Raw genomic sequence first — 14,108 nt, forward strand, 5'->3', positions numbered from 1 at the left:
AAGGCCAGCAGTTGTGTAAGAGATTTAATGGCCGAGCCCGGCAGCCTAAAGAGGGGGCGGCAGCCGTCAGACCTTTTTGCCGAGGTCAGCACGGTCCTCCGCTCGCAGCTTCTCTCGTTTGATCCCAAAAAGAAAAACTCTCCCTGACCTCCAGATGCTCCAGGATTGTGGCTGTCAAAAATTATTTTATTGATCTGCGTTGATTCTTAGTGTGCTCATTTTTAATCCCTTTGATTTGACACAGCAGCTTGATGATACTTTTTCGTGTGTAAGTAGGATGAATTAAGTGGATTTTTTCTGCTGCCCCTCAGTTTGAACTGCCACCTTCTGTATTTCTTTTTCACAAATCAGCAGGAAATTGTTTTTATTAAGACGTATGTGACAACTTAGACACTGATACACAGATGCACGTGTGTTTGAGGGATTCATCCGTGCATTTGTGTGTATGAAGAGCTGCTTTATGTTGTATGTTTTTGCACCGGGCTAACTCTTACTGGCCTCGGGTGCTTCTCACTTTCTCTCTCAGGAGTTTTCAGTGTGCAGTGAATGCCTGCTGTGTCTGTGATAGAAACAGCCCCCCCAGTCATTCTGTGTTGTTGGGACCTGAGTCTGCTCAGCTGAACATTCGGGACCACCGGGGTGGAATGCACACTCATCATTTATCATCGCCGTAAACTGAAACCCAGCAGTGTGCAGGGTCAGAGTTACTCACACACCATCTTAAACCTGTCCACGTTAGACTGATGACTAGACTCTGAACTTACCAACACAATAGTCAAGAGTACATATGTGTGTTTTCAAATGTAAATAGTTAACAGTGCACTCCAAGCTGCTAGTTATCATCGTCTTCTCCTCCCCCCCTCAGCACCAGACCACCTCCGTTTTTTAAGCTTATTCAGCATCGGCCAATCACAGAGTTTCGGAGAAGTAAGCTCAAATTTTCCATTGACCCGCAGGAGCTGAAAGTCCCTCCACTCCTGAGTCCCCCCCAGCCCCCGTGCCTGCCTCAGAACTTGACACTGAAAGGCGCCTGGGAGTTTTAATATCATGGGGATTGCGGGTGCTCCTGACTGATAGAGGTTCGGCCTTGGACTTTGATGTTCTTTGTTGCCTCTTAATGAGGATCAGACTCCGGGGTTTTCGGCCGGAGCCCTCCTCCCTCCTCCCTCCTCCCTCCTCCCTCTTCAACGCGGAGCAGCAGAGATTGAAGGACCAGCTCTACCTCCAGAGAGGTGGATTTTTACCCCTCCTCCTCTTCTCCTCCCTACTATTCATTTCTCACCCCCCCTCTTTTCCTCTTCCTCCCACTCTTCCTTTAATCAGCCTCACCGGCACCCAGAGCATGTCTGCGTCCCTGGGTGAGTTCATCAGTTCATTAAGGAGGCCTCGGCCCAGATGAATCGGGCCTCTGAAGTCTTTTCATCGGCACCTTGGGGAAGCTGGAGGTGCGGGTTAAGGGAGGCCGATAGCGCGACACAGCACAGGAAACACACTCAAGACAGGAGGGGGGGCTTAGTCTCAACTGGACACTAACACTGAAACATGTGTGTACACAAACCTGCAACGAGGCAAAGGGTCAGGGCAGATTTCAGACGAGGGGTGGGCCCGACTAACCCCTGACCCCCAAGGTCTGAAACTGAAGGCCGATCGAAAACATGTGTGTGCCAGTGCTCCAGGTCGGCTTCCTTTGTTTCGATTGAGGAATTAACTCATGGAAACAAAGACCCACTGTACTGACTCCACAGCTGCTTTCAGACGTGCACTAGACTCCGCAGAACCTCTGTATTTTCTCCGGAGGACGTGCATGTGCGAACGCAAATGTCCGAGTGAGGAGCTCTGCTGTCACTGTGGACTTTCTCCGGGAGGTCATGTCTGAAAACGGCTCATGTCAGCAGAGTCTCCAAACGTTTCCCTCTCAAATGACACTTACAGAAACTGTACCTGGATTGGAGATTGAGAAGATAACTGCCAGATGTTGAGGCATCAGAATACACTCGTCCTCCCAGTGAAATTGGACATAACTCTCTGTTTTTCATAAGGCCGGGCTGTCAACAATCATCTGCAGCCGTTTCTTCTGTGATTTATTACAATTAGCCTCAAGTCATTGCTATTTCCAGCTGAGGAGCTGGACTGTTAATTCGGATTACCGTCATAGAGGAGAGCCATAAAGATCGAAGCTCGTTATTCCCCGCAGCAGCTTCTGGGCCGAGGCAGAATGAAGAGAAGTGAAGCTAAAGGATCTGTGTCTCTTTTTTCTTTCTCTGAAGAGCAGATCCGTAAAACAAGTCCTCTTGTCTCGCACGTCTGCTCCCTCACCTCCGTCCTTCATCTCTTCAATCCTGCATCTTTCCCCTCCATGATTAATTGCCCCTTTTAGCCCTGATTTATTTTTACACCTTCTCCACCTCAAGCTTCCCTTTTAGCGTCCTCATGCGTCCTTCCTCGTGTCTTCATCACTTTGTGTCCCTTTGCGTCAGATGCTTATCTCTGTCCTGTATTTGTCCAGGCTCAGCACATCTCTGCTGCTGACTGAAGCCTTGTGTATTTGTGTGGACGTGCATGTGTGTGTGTGTGTGTGTGTGTGTGTTGGAGGACTTCCTGTTGTGGTATGTGGTACTTTGTGTAGCGTAAATGCTCGTGTTTGCTGCACTCATCTTTTCTTAGGAATTCACCTCTTCACATTAACTACTGTACCGTACACTCACACGGATGAAAGGGCCAATATTAACGAGAGCCTGATCAATCAGAAATATTTCATTCTCATAAGGGTTTGATATTGACATCTTAGGAATCATTGCCATTTTAAAAAGAATATATACAAAAATCCATATCGGTGCGTCTCCTTCCATCAGTAACAGGAAATTGCAGCACAGAGATGCTGTGGGTTGTGGGTAATTACATGCATCACTTGCTTTGTTTAGCCTGTTGGGTGAAAAGTTTACTCTCTGATTGTATTGATCACGTGTCTCGGTCACAATTATTTAAACCAACAATATGCAAGTTGTGAAAAAGGTACAAACCAATCTTGATTCACCCATTCCTCCCACTCCTCCCATTCCTCCCTCCTTCAATCCATCTGTACGATTCACACGCTCACAAGTCAATAACAAGGGAATCTTCCCGTTTCTACAATCCATCCCTCATGTCGTGACTGCTGTGCCTCCTCGTTTTTGTGTCTCGCTGACTTTCCAGTGAACTTCCTCTTTCCGAACCGTTTCCTACTCCCCCCCCCCACACAGACTTCATGTCACTTTCAGCCACGCGAGAGTGCATGTTACTGTCACTTGTTTTAAACTCATTCCCTGTAACCTTTATCATGCCAGAGAGTTTGGGGAAAAAAATATATTCATATTCATGTGTCATCTTCCATCCAAGCGCTTGGCCACGGCTCTGCAGTGAAGGGATGCGCAGTGAGGAATGAAAGAAATTCCACATTAATGAGGATCTGTGGAGATGTTTGCATGGCTGGACACTCTTATCTATCTTGCCCGTGCAGACATAGGTTAGAAAGATTTAGAGGTTAAACTGAGCTTTGAAATTGAGTTTTGGTTTCAATAGACTAGAAAAAAAGAAATTCCCACCATGCGTCCCAGCTCAGTGTGATTTACAACTCATGATATAATGTCGATGACTGATGTATTTGCGACGTTGCGTGGAAACGATATTCAGCGGTGAAACTATGCAAATTTATGGGGATGATAATCGCTCATTTGAAAGCTGTCGGCTCGATTTAGAGACTCGAGCCATGAAAACCTCCTGATGAAAATCTACTTTCTTGGCAAGCATGTGCACACACAGACACGCAGATTATTCACAACCCCCCCCTGCTGAGAGCACTTAGACAAATGGCATTTTCACATGTTAAAGGTCAAAAATGAAATGGCCCTCGTGAGCATACATTTCGTGCCTCTCGCTGCTTCTATGGTAGAACGGGAGGCGTCGGTATCGAACATTGCTCACTTTAGGTTGAAGAACCTCCAGATTAACTGTGGGGGAATTTACACTTCACCACATTAAGGATGGTATCAGTCAATGAGCAGACTGTCGAGCAGCATTAACAGGATTATTATCGACTTGCTGCTCGAGGTAACATGAAAGTTAATAACATTAGCATTGAGGTAATTGATTTTGTTCTTTGTCCTGTTTTCTTAACCTCAAATGTTCAAATATACCCATGGGGGGGGGGAGAAAAGAAATGTGTCTTTGGGAAATGAAGTTTCATTCGTCAGACTCGTATGTGGTGGAATTTTCTCATTAAGTCTTGAGTTATGTGTTTAAATATGTCCTTTTATCTCGATCTATAATTTTGGGATTTCAGAAGTCCCAGTGGTTCGACCGAGTGACGTCACCCATTGGTTTGTGAGCTGTCGTTTTGAAGTTGGGCTTTTTGTGTCCAGCGCCACCTTGGTTTTTTTGAAACCAGAAATAACCATATTTGGTAGGAGAGGTGGGTGGAGCCTGACTGAGGCTTCTTTAGAAATTTAGAACCGCCCTCTGCTGGTCATCTGAGAGAATACAGGATTAAGACACTTTCGCATTGGTTTCACTTTCTGGACCCAGAGTCTACGTCCATTTTTATATAGAGTTTATGGTACAGACTACAGTTTTGTTCACTTTTCAACGGTGACGCCTGTCGGATTTGTCCTGCTCATGTCAGATTAACAAGCATCAAGACTCGGATGTTCTTAAGTCGAGTCCATGCAGAGGTTTATGCTGCATATGGTGAACATAGAATAAAACATCTCCTCCTGTTTGTCTTTTAAAGATCCGAGAGCAGAAGGAAACCAAGGTTGCAGCTGCACCAGCGCAGAAAACTCAATCATTCCTCCTCCATAATATATGAGTCTCTAAAAGATCTAACAGGTCCTTATGGTGCTGTGTGTGTGTCTGTTTGGGTGTGTGTGCATTAATTCATGCTCTTATGTGTTTTGCAAATTTAGCTCGGTGAAGACGAGCAGGTGGGAGATGAAGTTACTGATTTTAAGACGTCTCATCTCAGAGATATCCCCTTTCTTTCCACGCATGTAAATCAGCATCGATTTAAATATATTAACCTTTTTCTCTTTCTTCATCTGAGGTAAATATTTTGGTTGTGTATTTGAGCAAATGGCGGCTGAATCAAAAACACCTCAGATTTGACTCTGGAAACCTCGTCTCATTAATTCCTTCGCTGTAATACGAGAATTCTGATCTCCAGCCACATCTGACACACGGAGGTTTCAAACCTTTTTCGTTCATACTCTCCCTGTTTTGGTTTCAACCGCAGTGTGCAATGTCATGACTTTTCCTGCAGGCCCCCAAGTAAAATGTCCAGAAAATGTCAGAGGACGCTCAGGTCAGAATACATCAGGAAAATGTCTGGAAAATTCACTGCGACCAAGTGATGACGTTTCAAACATGCGGCGGACGTGAAACCGGAAGATAAAAATATCTCACGATGAAAAAGAGTTAACATACATGTAGAAGTCGCAGATGTCTTTTTCTTGTTTCCTGTTCTTTCCAGACATCTCCTGGAGTTAATGTCTGAAAACAGCCCACACTTTCCAGATAGTGCTTTTTACGCTCACACTTTCATTTTTTTCTCACGCTTTTACACAATTTTCACCCGTGAGCTTCGTGGGATGTGCCATTAAGGTGGCACCGCTTTTTGTTGCTCAGAAAGATGCTGCTGTTTCACAATTCGGGAAATTGCTCCTCTCAGTCTTTCCTTCCATCGCTCCCTCCTCCGTCTGCAGCCAGGCATGCAACTAAAAATCAATAAGCCATAAAGAGAGTGGAGAAGCCTCTTATTTACATCGGTCTGAATGGGGAGGTGGTTTGTCTCTCCTCATATCCTCTTTATACACTTAAGGCAGGAGCATTCAGTTTGCCTCCAATAACACACTTGACAGGCTGTCCAGATAAGAAGCTCGGCTCTCCTAGAATGCTGAGGCGTATGGGACAGAACCAGGCTGTGAGCTCCGTGCGCAGCCGCTGCCTCTGCGGCAACGGGATGAAAAGACGAGTTTAGAGGGACACATGTCCAAAAGTGTGAGTGCATGGGGTTTCGGAGAGTAAAGAGCAGGAGTGATTCACAAGGCCACAGGGGGGCCCCAGAGACGGGACATAAGGAGGGAGAATTCATGATGACACAGACTTGATGCTGAATCCCTGCTCACTAAAAGCCGCAACACAACTCAATATTGACTCGCTCTTTGTTATGTGATGTTGGTGTGAGCCAAGAGTTTGAGGGAAACATTTTTCTGGTTCAGCATCTGTAACAACAATCTTCCTCTGGGCCCTTGTTAACGAGGGATTCTACTTGTTTCCATGCACAGGCCTCGCCAAAATAAGACGGCATGAAGCTTCTCCTGCTGTCGATGAGGCATCATGACACTGTCTCTGAATCTTGTTTCTTTTATAACAAGCTGTAGCCTGTTAACTACAAGTCGAGTCTATTCAATCACTTTCAATTATAACAGAAACTGTACCATATGTATTCAGATTGATTTCCTAGCTCAAATGCTGCTATTTCTTTTTCATTTATTTAAAGATATGATACGTAACAATTCTTAGATCAAATGGATCTCGAGTAAATCTTTAACAAACTTTGGAGGCTACCATGATTCCACGCTGCTTTGTGTCATCATCAAACTAGGTCTTTTATCTTTGCTTTGATTGAGAGAGCCTCGTGGCAGAAGCTCCAAAATGCAAAAATGCATCAACTTGTAGAGGAGCTTGTGTGAGACCGGAGATCCATCCATCCCTCCATCCATTTATCCTTCCTCCCATCCATCCATCCATCTTCCATTCATCCATCCATCAGATACAAACTAAACATTTCCTTTTGTCACAGTAACTCCTCCTGCAGCTCTGGCAGAGTCAAGCCCTCACTTAAACTCAGCGTCTGGATTTTCATTTTCATTTTTGTTGTGCAACGCTTCTTGGCAGCTGATTTGGACCGGGGAGCATCCTTCATGTCTTTACAAGCAGGTTGCCCTCCTATCCCAAAAAAGAATGGATGGAGCAAATCAAACTTTGACACGTGTAGTTTTTTCTTTTGCAAACCTTCTGGAATTGACTGGAGTGAATGTTCAGCATCCAACAATCAATAAAGCTTCACAACTGTCCTTGTAAGTTTCGGTGAAGATTTTGGAGATGGAACGGCGTCAACTTTCAAGCGGCGTTGTTGCGTCTCCTCGGAGCGACTCGACAACACCGGCGTCGACTCGCCTCAATCTGTCTTGTTTGTTTAAGTGAGAGTTGATGATAATGGCGGAGACAGCGCTCCTCCTGACTGGGCCACCGTCTCCTCTGACCTGTTGAATGAGCGGCAGGCTCCCCCCACCCCCATCTCCGTTGATCACTGCCGCTTTCGCCGTGACTTAATGCAGCAGATCATGTGACATGTTGGTTGGGTTTCCCCGGGGAGCGCCTGAGCGTTAAGTCCAATTGGTCCCAACTGTCAGCAAGTCTCATCATCTCACACACTGCTCCTCTGCCTTTGAGACAGTTTTTCTGCAGCCGCGTGTCGGGAGCACTCAACAGCTAGAGCTCCTCAAGTCGCAGAGAAAAAGGCTCAGTTTGCCGTTGTTGATGTTTTTTGACCAATTTAAGATACAGTATGTGTCCCAGTTAGAGACTCGGATTCAGATGTTCATTTCATGAGCCTGTGAACTACTAAGTCTGTGATTAAATATTGATTGTTTGCTCGGGTAAGAAATTGTTATTCTGTGGAACGTTCGGGTTGACTGTAGGCTCGCTGCAGGTTTCACCAAGTTTGCCGCTCGGTGTTACGATCTTTCAGGGAAAATCAACTTTATCTATTCTGGATGATGCCCAGAAAGAAGTAGTTGATTGTCTCGTCTTTGTGTCCCGACATGTAATGCATCATTGGGGATAAGTGGATGTTACGACCCAGCCTGTCAAGTGAAGCATAAATCTAGATGTTGTTGGTTGACATAAAAATACAAAAAAATGATTCTGGAGGCTAAAGGAATAATTACTAAGAAGTGAATTAATTAACTAAAAGAGGGAAACAGGATGAGTGGGCGCTGTTTAAATAATAAAAGATATATATATACAGAACCAAAAGAGGACTGTAGAAAAACTGAATAACAAATATCTAACTAACTTAAAATATGAATGAAAATCAGGTCCAACAGCAGAAAGACGGGACGCACACCTTCAGATATCTTTGTTCAATCCTGCGCGAGGTTTCAGCACATCCTGCGTAACATAACTCAGAGCAAGCTACCAGAGATAAATACATGAGGGAGAGGGGGGGTGCGGCACTAAAAGCCAGGAGAGGAACTGTTGCAACCTGGTCCCAAATCTGTGTTGGTACCACAGCATTGGTTTTCTCCACGCTCCGCGATGCCGTTGTGTGTCTGTACACGTCGGTGGAGCTCGCAGTGCACTGTCACTAACTGATTCAGCCGCTGATACTGAGTGAATGTTACAGTCAGTAATGACTCATGATATAGTGGGGAGGGAGCTGGGAGATGGAATGCAGGAAAGAAACAACCAACCCCTCGGGGCTTGGAAAACATACTCGGGCTTAATCCTCAGCAGATAGACACACAGGTCACCCCCCAACGATCTCACACACACACACACACACACACACACACACACACACACACACACACACACACACACACACACCACCCCATCCCATCCCATCCAACAGTTTGCCTTGCACATCCCCCACCCCACACTCCACCTTCAGTCCTGAATAAACTTCCCACTCTTTGTGCTTCCCAGTCAATGGGAAGGTGGGGCTGATGAAGTCACTATTTTTTGGGGGGTCGTCCGTAGTGATGAGTCCACAGATAATTACCACCTGACTCATTTGGTTCGTTGCTGTTTTGGCTCCCTCTCATCAGAGTGGGTTTTTTTCAGACGCAGCAGGCGGCCGTTTCTAACAGCGCAGGTTTAATTATAAACCTGCAATAACTTTAAGTTTATCTCCTGAACCTGTTGGAAATACGTTGCTTATTTACACTTTCAGTCGATGCAGTGCCACATTCATTCGGAGCTGTGTTGGTGAGGAGATGTTAAAGAAAATGTAAGATATTAACTCTCATTTTAGCTCATTGCTGGTCTCCACTAACGCCCGACCATAGACTGTAAATAAAGATGGACGACGCATCACCGCAGTCATGACGTTTCCCCCCATTCCCCCCATTATTATATCATCAGATAACTAATTAAAACCAAACTTACTGATAAAATGAGCACTTGAACAAACACCAGTGTGATTAGAAATACCTAAAATGACAGAAACCATCTTTGAGAACATTTTATTCAACGTGAACTTTGACTTTTTAGCTTGGTCCATGTCCCAACTGTTAACCTGGAGGGGATAGGTGATGATTTGGCTTCGTCACATTTTCCATCTTCATGTACACAGTCTATGCTCCTAACTAAAATATTTGGCTAAATTCACCAATGTTTACCAGCTTACTAGCTGCCAGCTTTTTCTCAGAGCACTGAGGCCGAATAAAATAATCAAACTGCCGGCCAGGAAAACCAAAACCATTTGCCAAAAAACATTATTAAGCTCCAGAGTCTGGTGAATGTTCACTGTGGTCGACTCATTTCACATACAAGTACTTTTGTGATCGCAGTGTTGATAGAAAATATTTTCAGCAGCTTTTAATTACAACATACTTTTATTTAGATTTTCTCCGCTTGAGTAACAGCAACATTCTCTTACAAATTTAACTCCCACTCGTGATCTAAAAAAAAAAAAAAAGCCTCATTTCCTTGTCAACATAAAAATATTTATTAACGCTGGATAAATATAGGCACTCCTCTGCCTTAGTGATGGGATGGGAGGGGCAGGCAGTCATTGGTAACCTTTGCCCCCAGTTTAATAATAAACCACAGAAAGAAAAGTCAGTTAATTAGAGAAATACCACAGAGGCACTCAGACAACCCATGCTGAGCCCACCACCCGTCTTAAAAGTGTCCGACAGCTCTTTCCTCGACACGTTTATGGGCCGTAAGAAGCTACACCAGAACCTGTGGGATTTTCTGCTCCATCGTTTTTCCATAACCGCCCATCGGCAACGCAGACGTCTCAATCCCCGACTGCGCACTCACCGCTCCAAAGTGAATCCGTGAAGTCGGCGCTCTGGCGTGAGCCGGAGCATCTCGTGGGTGGCAGCTTTGTCACTCAGGTCTTTTATTGTCGGAGCCAGTTTCAACTCATGGGATAATCATCTTTCACAAGTTTTGTTTTTGAAGTTGAAGCACTTTTGCGGCGTGGGCTGTTTTTTTCCAATTGACGCCAATGCCTGGATGGTGTGCCGACATTCAGGGATCGTTACATGATGCATAAGACGCATTGGCTTCATGATCTATCACATTGCGCGAAAATCACAGGCTTAATTAAGGAAACGCAAATTATATCCGTCCCTAAATGCTATGTTATTTAAAGCCTTTGAACCGACTTCCCGCCGTTTGTCTACTGTACAGTCTGAGCTGGCTCAGAGCCTGGGAGGCATCCAGTCCACACACACAGAGGGCTTTCATTTAGTCCCAGCATGCACACAAACACACACACACACACACACACACACACACACACACACACACACACACACACACACACACACACACACACACACACACACACACACAAATAGCCATAACCATAGTATGAGAAAATAACCGTTTCACTCTGAAACCTATATGGAGCCTGTGCTTTTTCTCTGAGACCCTTTTTTTTTTAGATTTGACGTCATCCCGGTTACCACGATACTGTAAACATAGAAGACATCAGCCAAACCGGTGACGCACGCATATAATCTGACACAATTCTGATATTAAATCTTATGTCTCTATCTTCTTGACTTTTTTCCTCTCTTTCTAAAATCCAACACACACACACACACACACACACACACACACACACACACACACACACACACACACACACACACAGCGGTTCCCATGAGGTTCTTAACCATCAGATTTTGTCAGTGAACTGTTCATTGGGAAAGTATTTGGGTCAATCTGCTTTGCTTTTTATCTCAAGCCGTACAGATATGTAGCAGTATGATTAATATTTCAGATCTATACAATCAGTGATGGTTGTGTTCAGAAGACTTAGCAACCTAAAAGGCAATCGTTGGATGGGAGGGGAGGGGGGGATTGATAAAGAAACAGAGGATTTTGTGCGACTCTTCTCCACAAATGGTGCGCATGTACATTTTTTCTCTTTGCAACATGACATGTGGTTGCAAAACAGAGCAGCAGAGAAAACATGGTGGCTCGTGTAAAATACCACAAATGGCTTTTCTATACTGGGACTCTCTCTGAATGGCACAGGACCAGTTCAGAGTCGCTGTGTAAAACTGCGCCCGCGGTCCGGCCCATGTGGATTGTTGCTCTTTTATAACATGTTGACTGGAACCGGCTGATCCTTTTGCTTACTGTAATCCATTTTCTGCCGTGTCGTCCGTAGGCACGCAATGGCGTCGCCGCGCGTTATATCACACGTCCATTTCGGATTGCTGCGGAAAAATTATTATACAAGTGTCACAGGCTCAGAGCTGGAAATAAGGTGACCTGTCCTCGGAGGTAATGAATTAGAAGAAGAAGAAGAAGAAGAAGTTGTGGTTTATACTTTCCATGGTCAGCAAGAAACTCAAGAGACTCACTTTCAGAAAATAGCTGTAAAATCTTTCCTCCATGGTTCAAAGTAGTTTTTTTGCTCTTTCAACCAACACTGATTCATACTTTCTTGCATTTATTTTTATTGTGCTTGTCTGGCACTGATTTCAGATTTTCTGTGAGTCAGACAATTGTTCGAAGCACTTTGTCAAAAGATGAGAAATGTTTTGGCTTCATGAGATTGTGGACGAAAGGGTTGATTTATTATATATTTTCAGGACAGAGGGTAAGAGCGAGAGAAGTGACTGAAAGCTCTGATCTTCTCTTCCTCGCTGTTTCTCCCCCCGCAGCCAACTTCTGCTCCCTTTTTCTTCTCCTGTCACAGCCGATGTCTTCAGTGCAGAGGATCAGGACGGCTTGTGCCTCGGCGTCGCACTCCCCTCCTCTTGCGCTCTGTAATTCTCTGTAAATTCCACCAGTGAGTGTGTTGTGTTTTGTGCGTGTGTGTGTGTGTGTGTGTGTGCGTTCCTGTCTCTGGTTAGCCCGAAACATCTGATCACTCGGGAGCAGCGCAGGCTTTCTGAACTAGCTCGACAAGAGACAGACCGAGAAAAAAGAGGAAGAAAGAGTGAAAATAGGAGGAGGAGGTAAAGCCACTGATTGTAACAGTGTGGCTCTGAGCGGTCGCTGATGACGTGAAGCGCGGCACACACATCTGGAACAGCTTGAGCAGCTGCACCTGAAGAGAAGGGCTCCTCCGCGAAGCCTCTGCCGGCACCTTCTCCCCCTTGTGCTCTTTTTTTTTTTCTCCTCCAGTTTTTTCTCTCTTGCAGTCTCTAAATCTTTCTCTCTCTCTCTGCCTGCCGGAGTGCTGGAATGGTTACCCGCTGAGCATCAGCAAAGAAGAGCGAGTGAACCGGAGCGAAAAGAGAAGAGGGGAGAGGAGGCACAAGAGGACAGTAACACGCGGAGGAATTACAAGGCACGAGGTCGCGGGGGAAGTTGACAACCATGTTATGAGTGTAAGCGAGGGAGAAAATTCGGGGAGAAAAAGAGAGGGATGGAGGAGGAGAGAGTGTGAAATACAGGGGAAGAGAGGCAGGGGGGGGGGGATTAAAAAGCTGGAATGCGCTGACACTGGAGACCTGAGTTTCTGTTTGCATTTGGCACAGCACCTCCTGCCACTCCACAGGTTTATCCACACACACCGGCACACACACACACACATCTTCTGTTTGCTTTGGAGAATGAGCTCAGGAGGCCACGCCAGGAGAAGAGAGACACCTTCCAAGGAGCTACTGACCCCACCTCCACCCCCGCAGCCTTAGCTCACCTCCCACCCGGCTTCCCAAAAGTGCCCTCCCTCCCTGGGGCCCTCTCAGCCTACCTGCACCAGTCACAACACGCTGGAGCCGGAGAGTCACCGAGCCACACTCACAGAGAGTCTGAGAAACCCTGGATTGCCAACGGGACGCAGCTGCATTCACGCTGGCTGAGGAAGACTGAGGAGCTCCGCTGATCCACTGACCTGCAGGGATGTCCAGAGCCTCCAGGTTGGCCCGGCCCCCCTCGGCAGGGGCCGGGTCAAAGCTGCCCTCCCCCAGGAAGGAATGCCACGGCACGGGCGCTGCGGCCGGCCGAGTCCGGGTGCTGAGCGTGGGGGAGAAGCTAATGAGGGCCGGTAGCGACGGTATCCTGAACAGACAGAAGTCTTTAATGGTCGCCGTGCCTCAGGACAAAGCTCACACTCAGGCCCACAGCCAGAGGCCAGGTGAGAAGGGAGAAAACATGGAGATGCTCCCTCCCCGGAGCAGGATCAGCCCACCCAAAGCCTCCGCTCAGCAGCAAGGCTCCGTTCACAGTAAGTCCTGGACCAAACTTCCTTATCTGAACATCAGCTTCTCTCTGATGATGTTTAGTTCTACTTTTTATTACATGTGTACAAGAGAAACTCTGATTTATGTTTATTGTTATTACGAAAGCGCATGAATGGATTTGTTTGCACTGCCACTCATTGAGGTCATAGTTGGGGCCAATTTTCTTAAAGCTGAAAAGTATGATATCGTTTGCCCATCCTTCCATTCAGCTTTAAATAGTAGGATAAAAGGATTAGGTTTTCCTACTTAGTTCATTGTGTTGCGTAGTGTGAGGATCCAAGTCTTCCTCACCTGGAATCTTTTCCCTTCCCTGCAGCAAAGGATGGGATTTTGTTGTCAAGCATTTACCCTCGGGCCGCACATAGTGCTGTGTTCAAAAAACAGTGTTGGGGTCTTCAGTGGTGAGGGCATGCTGCTACAGGTTCCAATGAGAAAAGGAAATGCGATCCAGGAAGTCCAGTTGAAGCAATACGTCCTATTGTGTAAATACAAGAACATGGCTCAAGGGTTTGTACTACGTTGAGGTTTGAAATTGCGAGATTGCAAATTAATTTAAGGTTGATTTTCAAGGTTTTCCAGTTTTTGCTGCATGACGTGTTCTTCCATAAACCTGAAATGATCGCCGAA

The 14,108-nt window shown here is 45.9% G+C and overlaps 1 protein-coding gene across 10 annotated transcripts in view; it reads left to right on the forward strand.

The window, feature by feature from the left end:
- si:ch211-285f17.1 (sickle tail protein) overlaps window positions 1–14,108 on the forward strand; it is a 109,458-nt gene that overhangs the window by 9,591 nt on the left and 85,759 nt on the right. For 2 of the 10 annotated variants that reach the window (XM_035142879.2, XM_035142891.2), the window contains exon 1: window positions 12,112–13,465. The exons of 1 other annotated variant lie outside the window; for it this stretch is intronic. In XM_035142879.2, the coding sequence (XP_034998770.2) occupies window positions 13,141–13,465 (325 nt within the window). In that variant the 5' untranslated portion in view covers window positions 12,112–13,140. Of the gene's footprint in view, window positions 1–12,107; window positions 13,466–14,108 lie in introns of those variants that run through there. 7 more of the 10 variants (XM_035142877.2, XM_035142876.2, XM_035142882.2 and 4 more) reach the window with 6 other exon arrangements.

Source organism: Hippoglossus stenolepis, chromosome 19 (genome assembly GCF_022539355.2).
Source record: "Hippoglossus stenolepis isolate QCI-W04-F060 chromosome 19, HSTE1.2, whole genome shotgun sequence".
Classification (NCBI taxonomy): Eukaryota; Metazoa; Chordata; class Actinopteri; order Pleuronectiformes; family Pleuronectidae; genus Hippoglossus; species Hippoglossus stenolepis.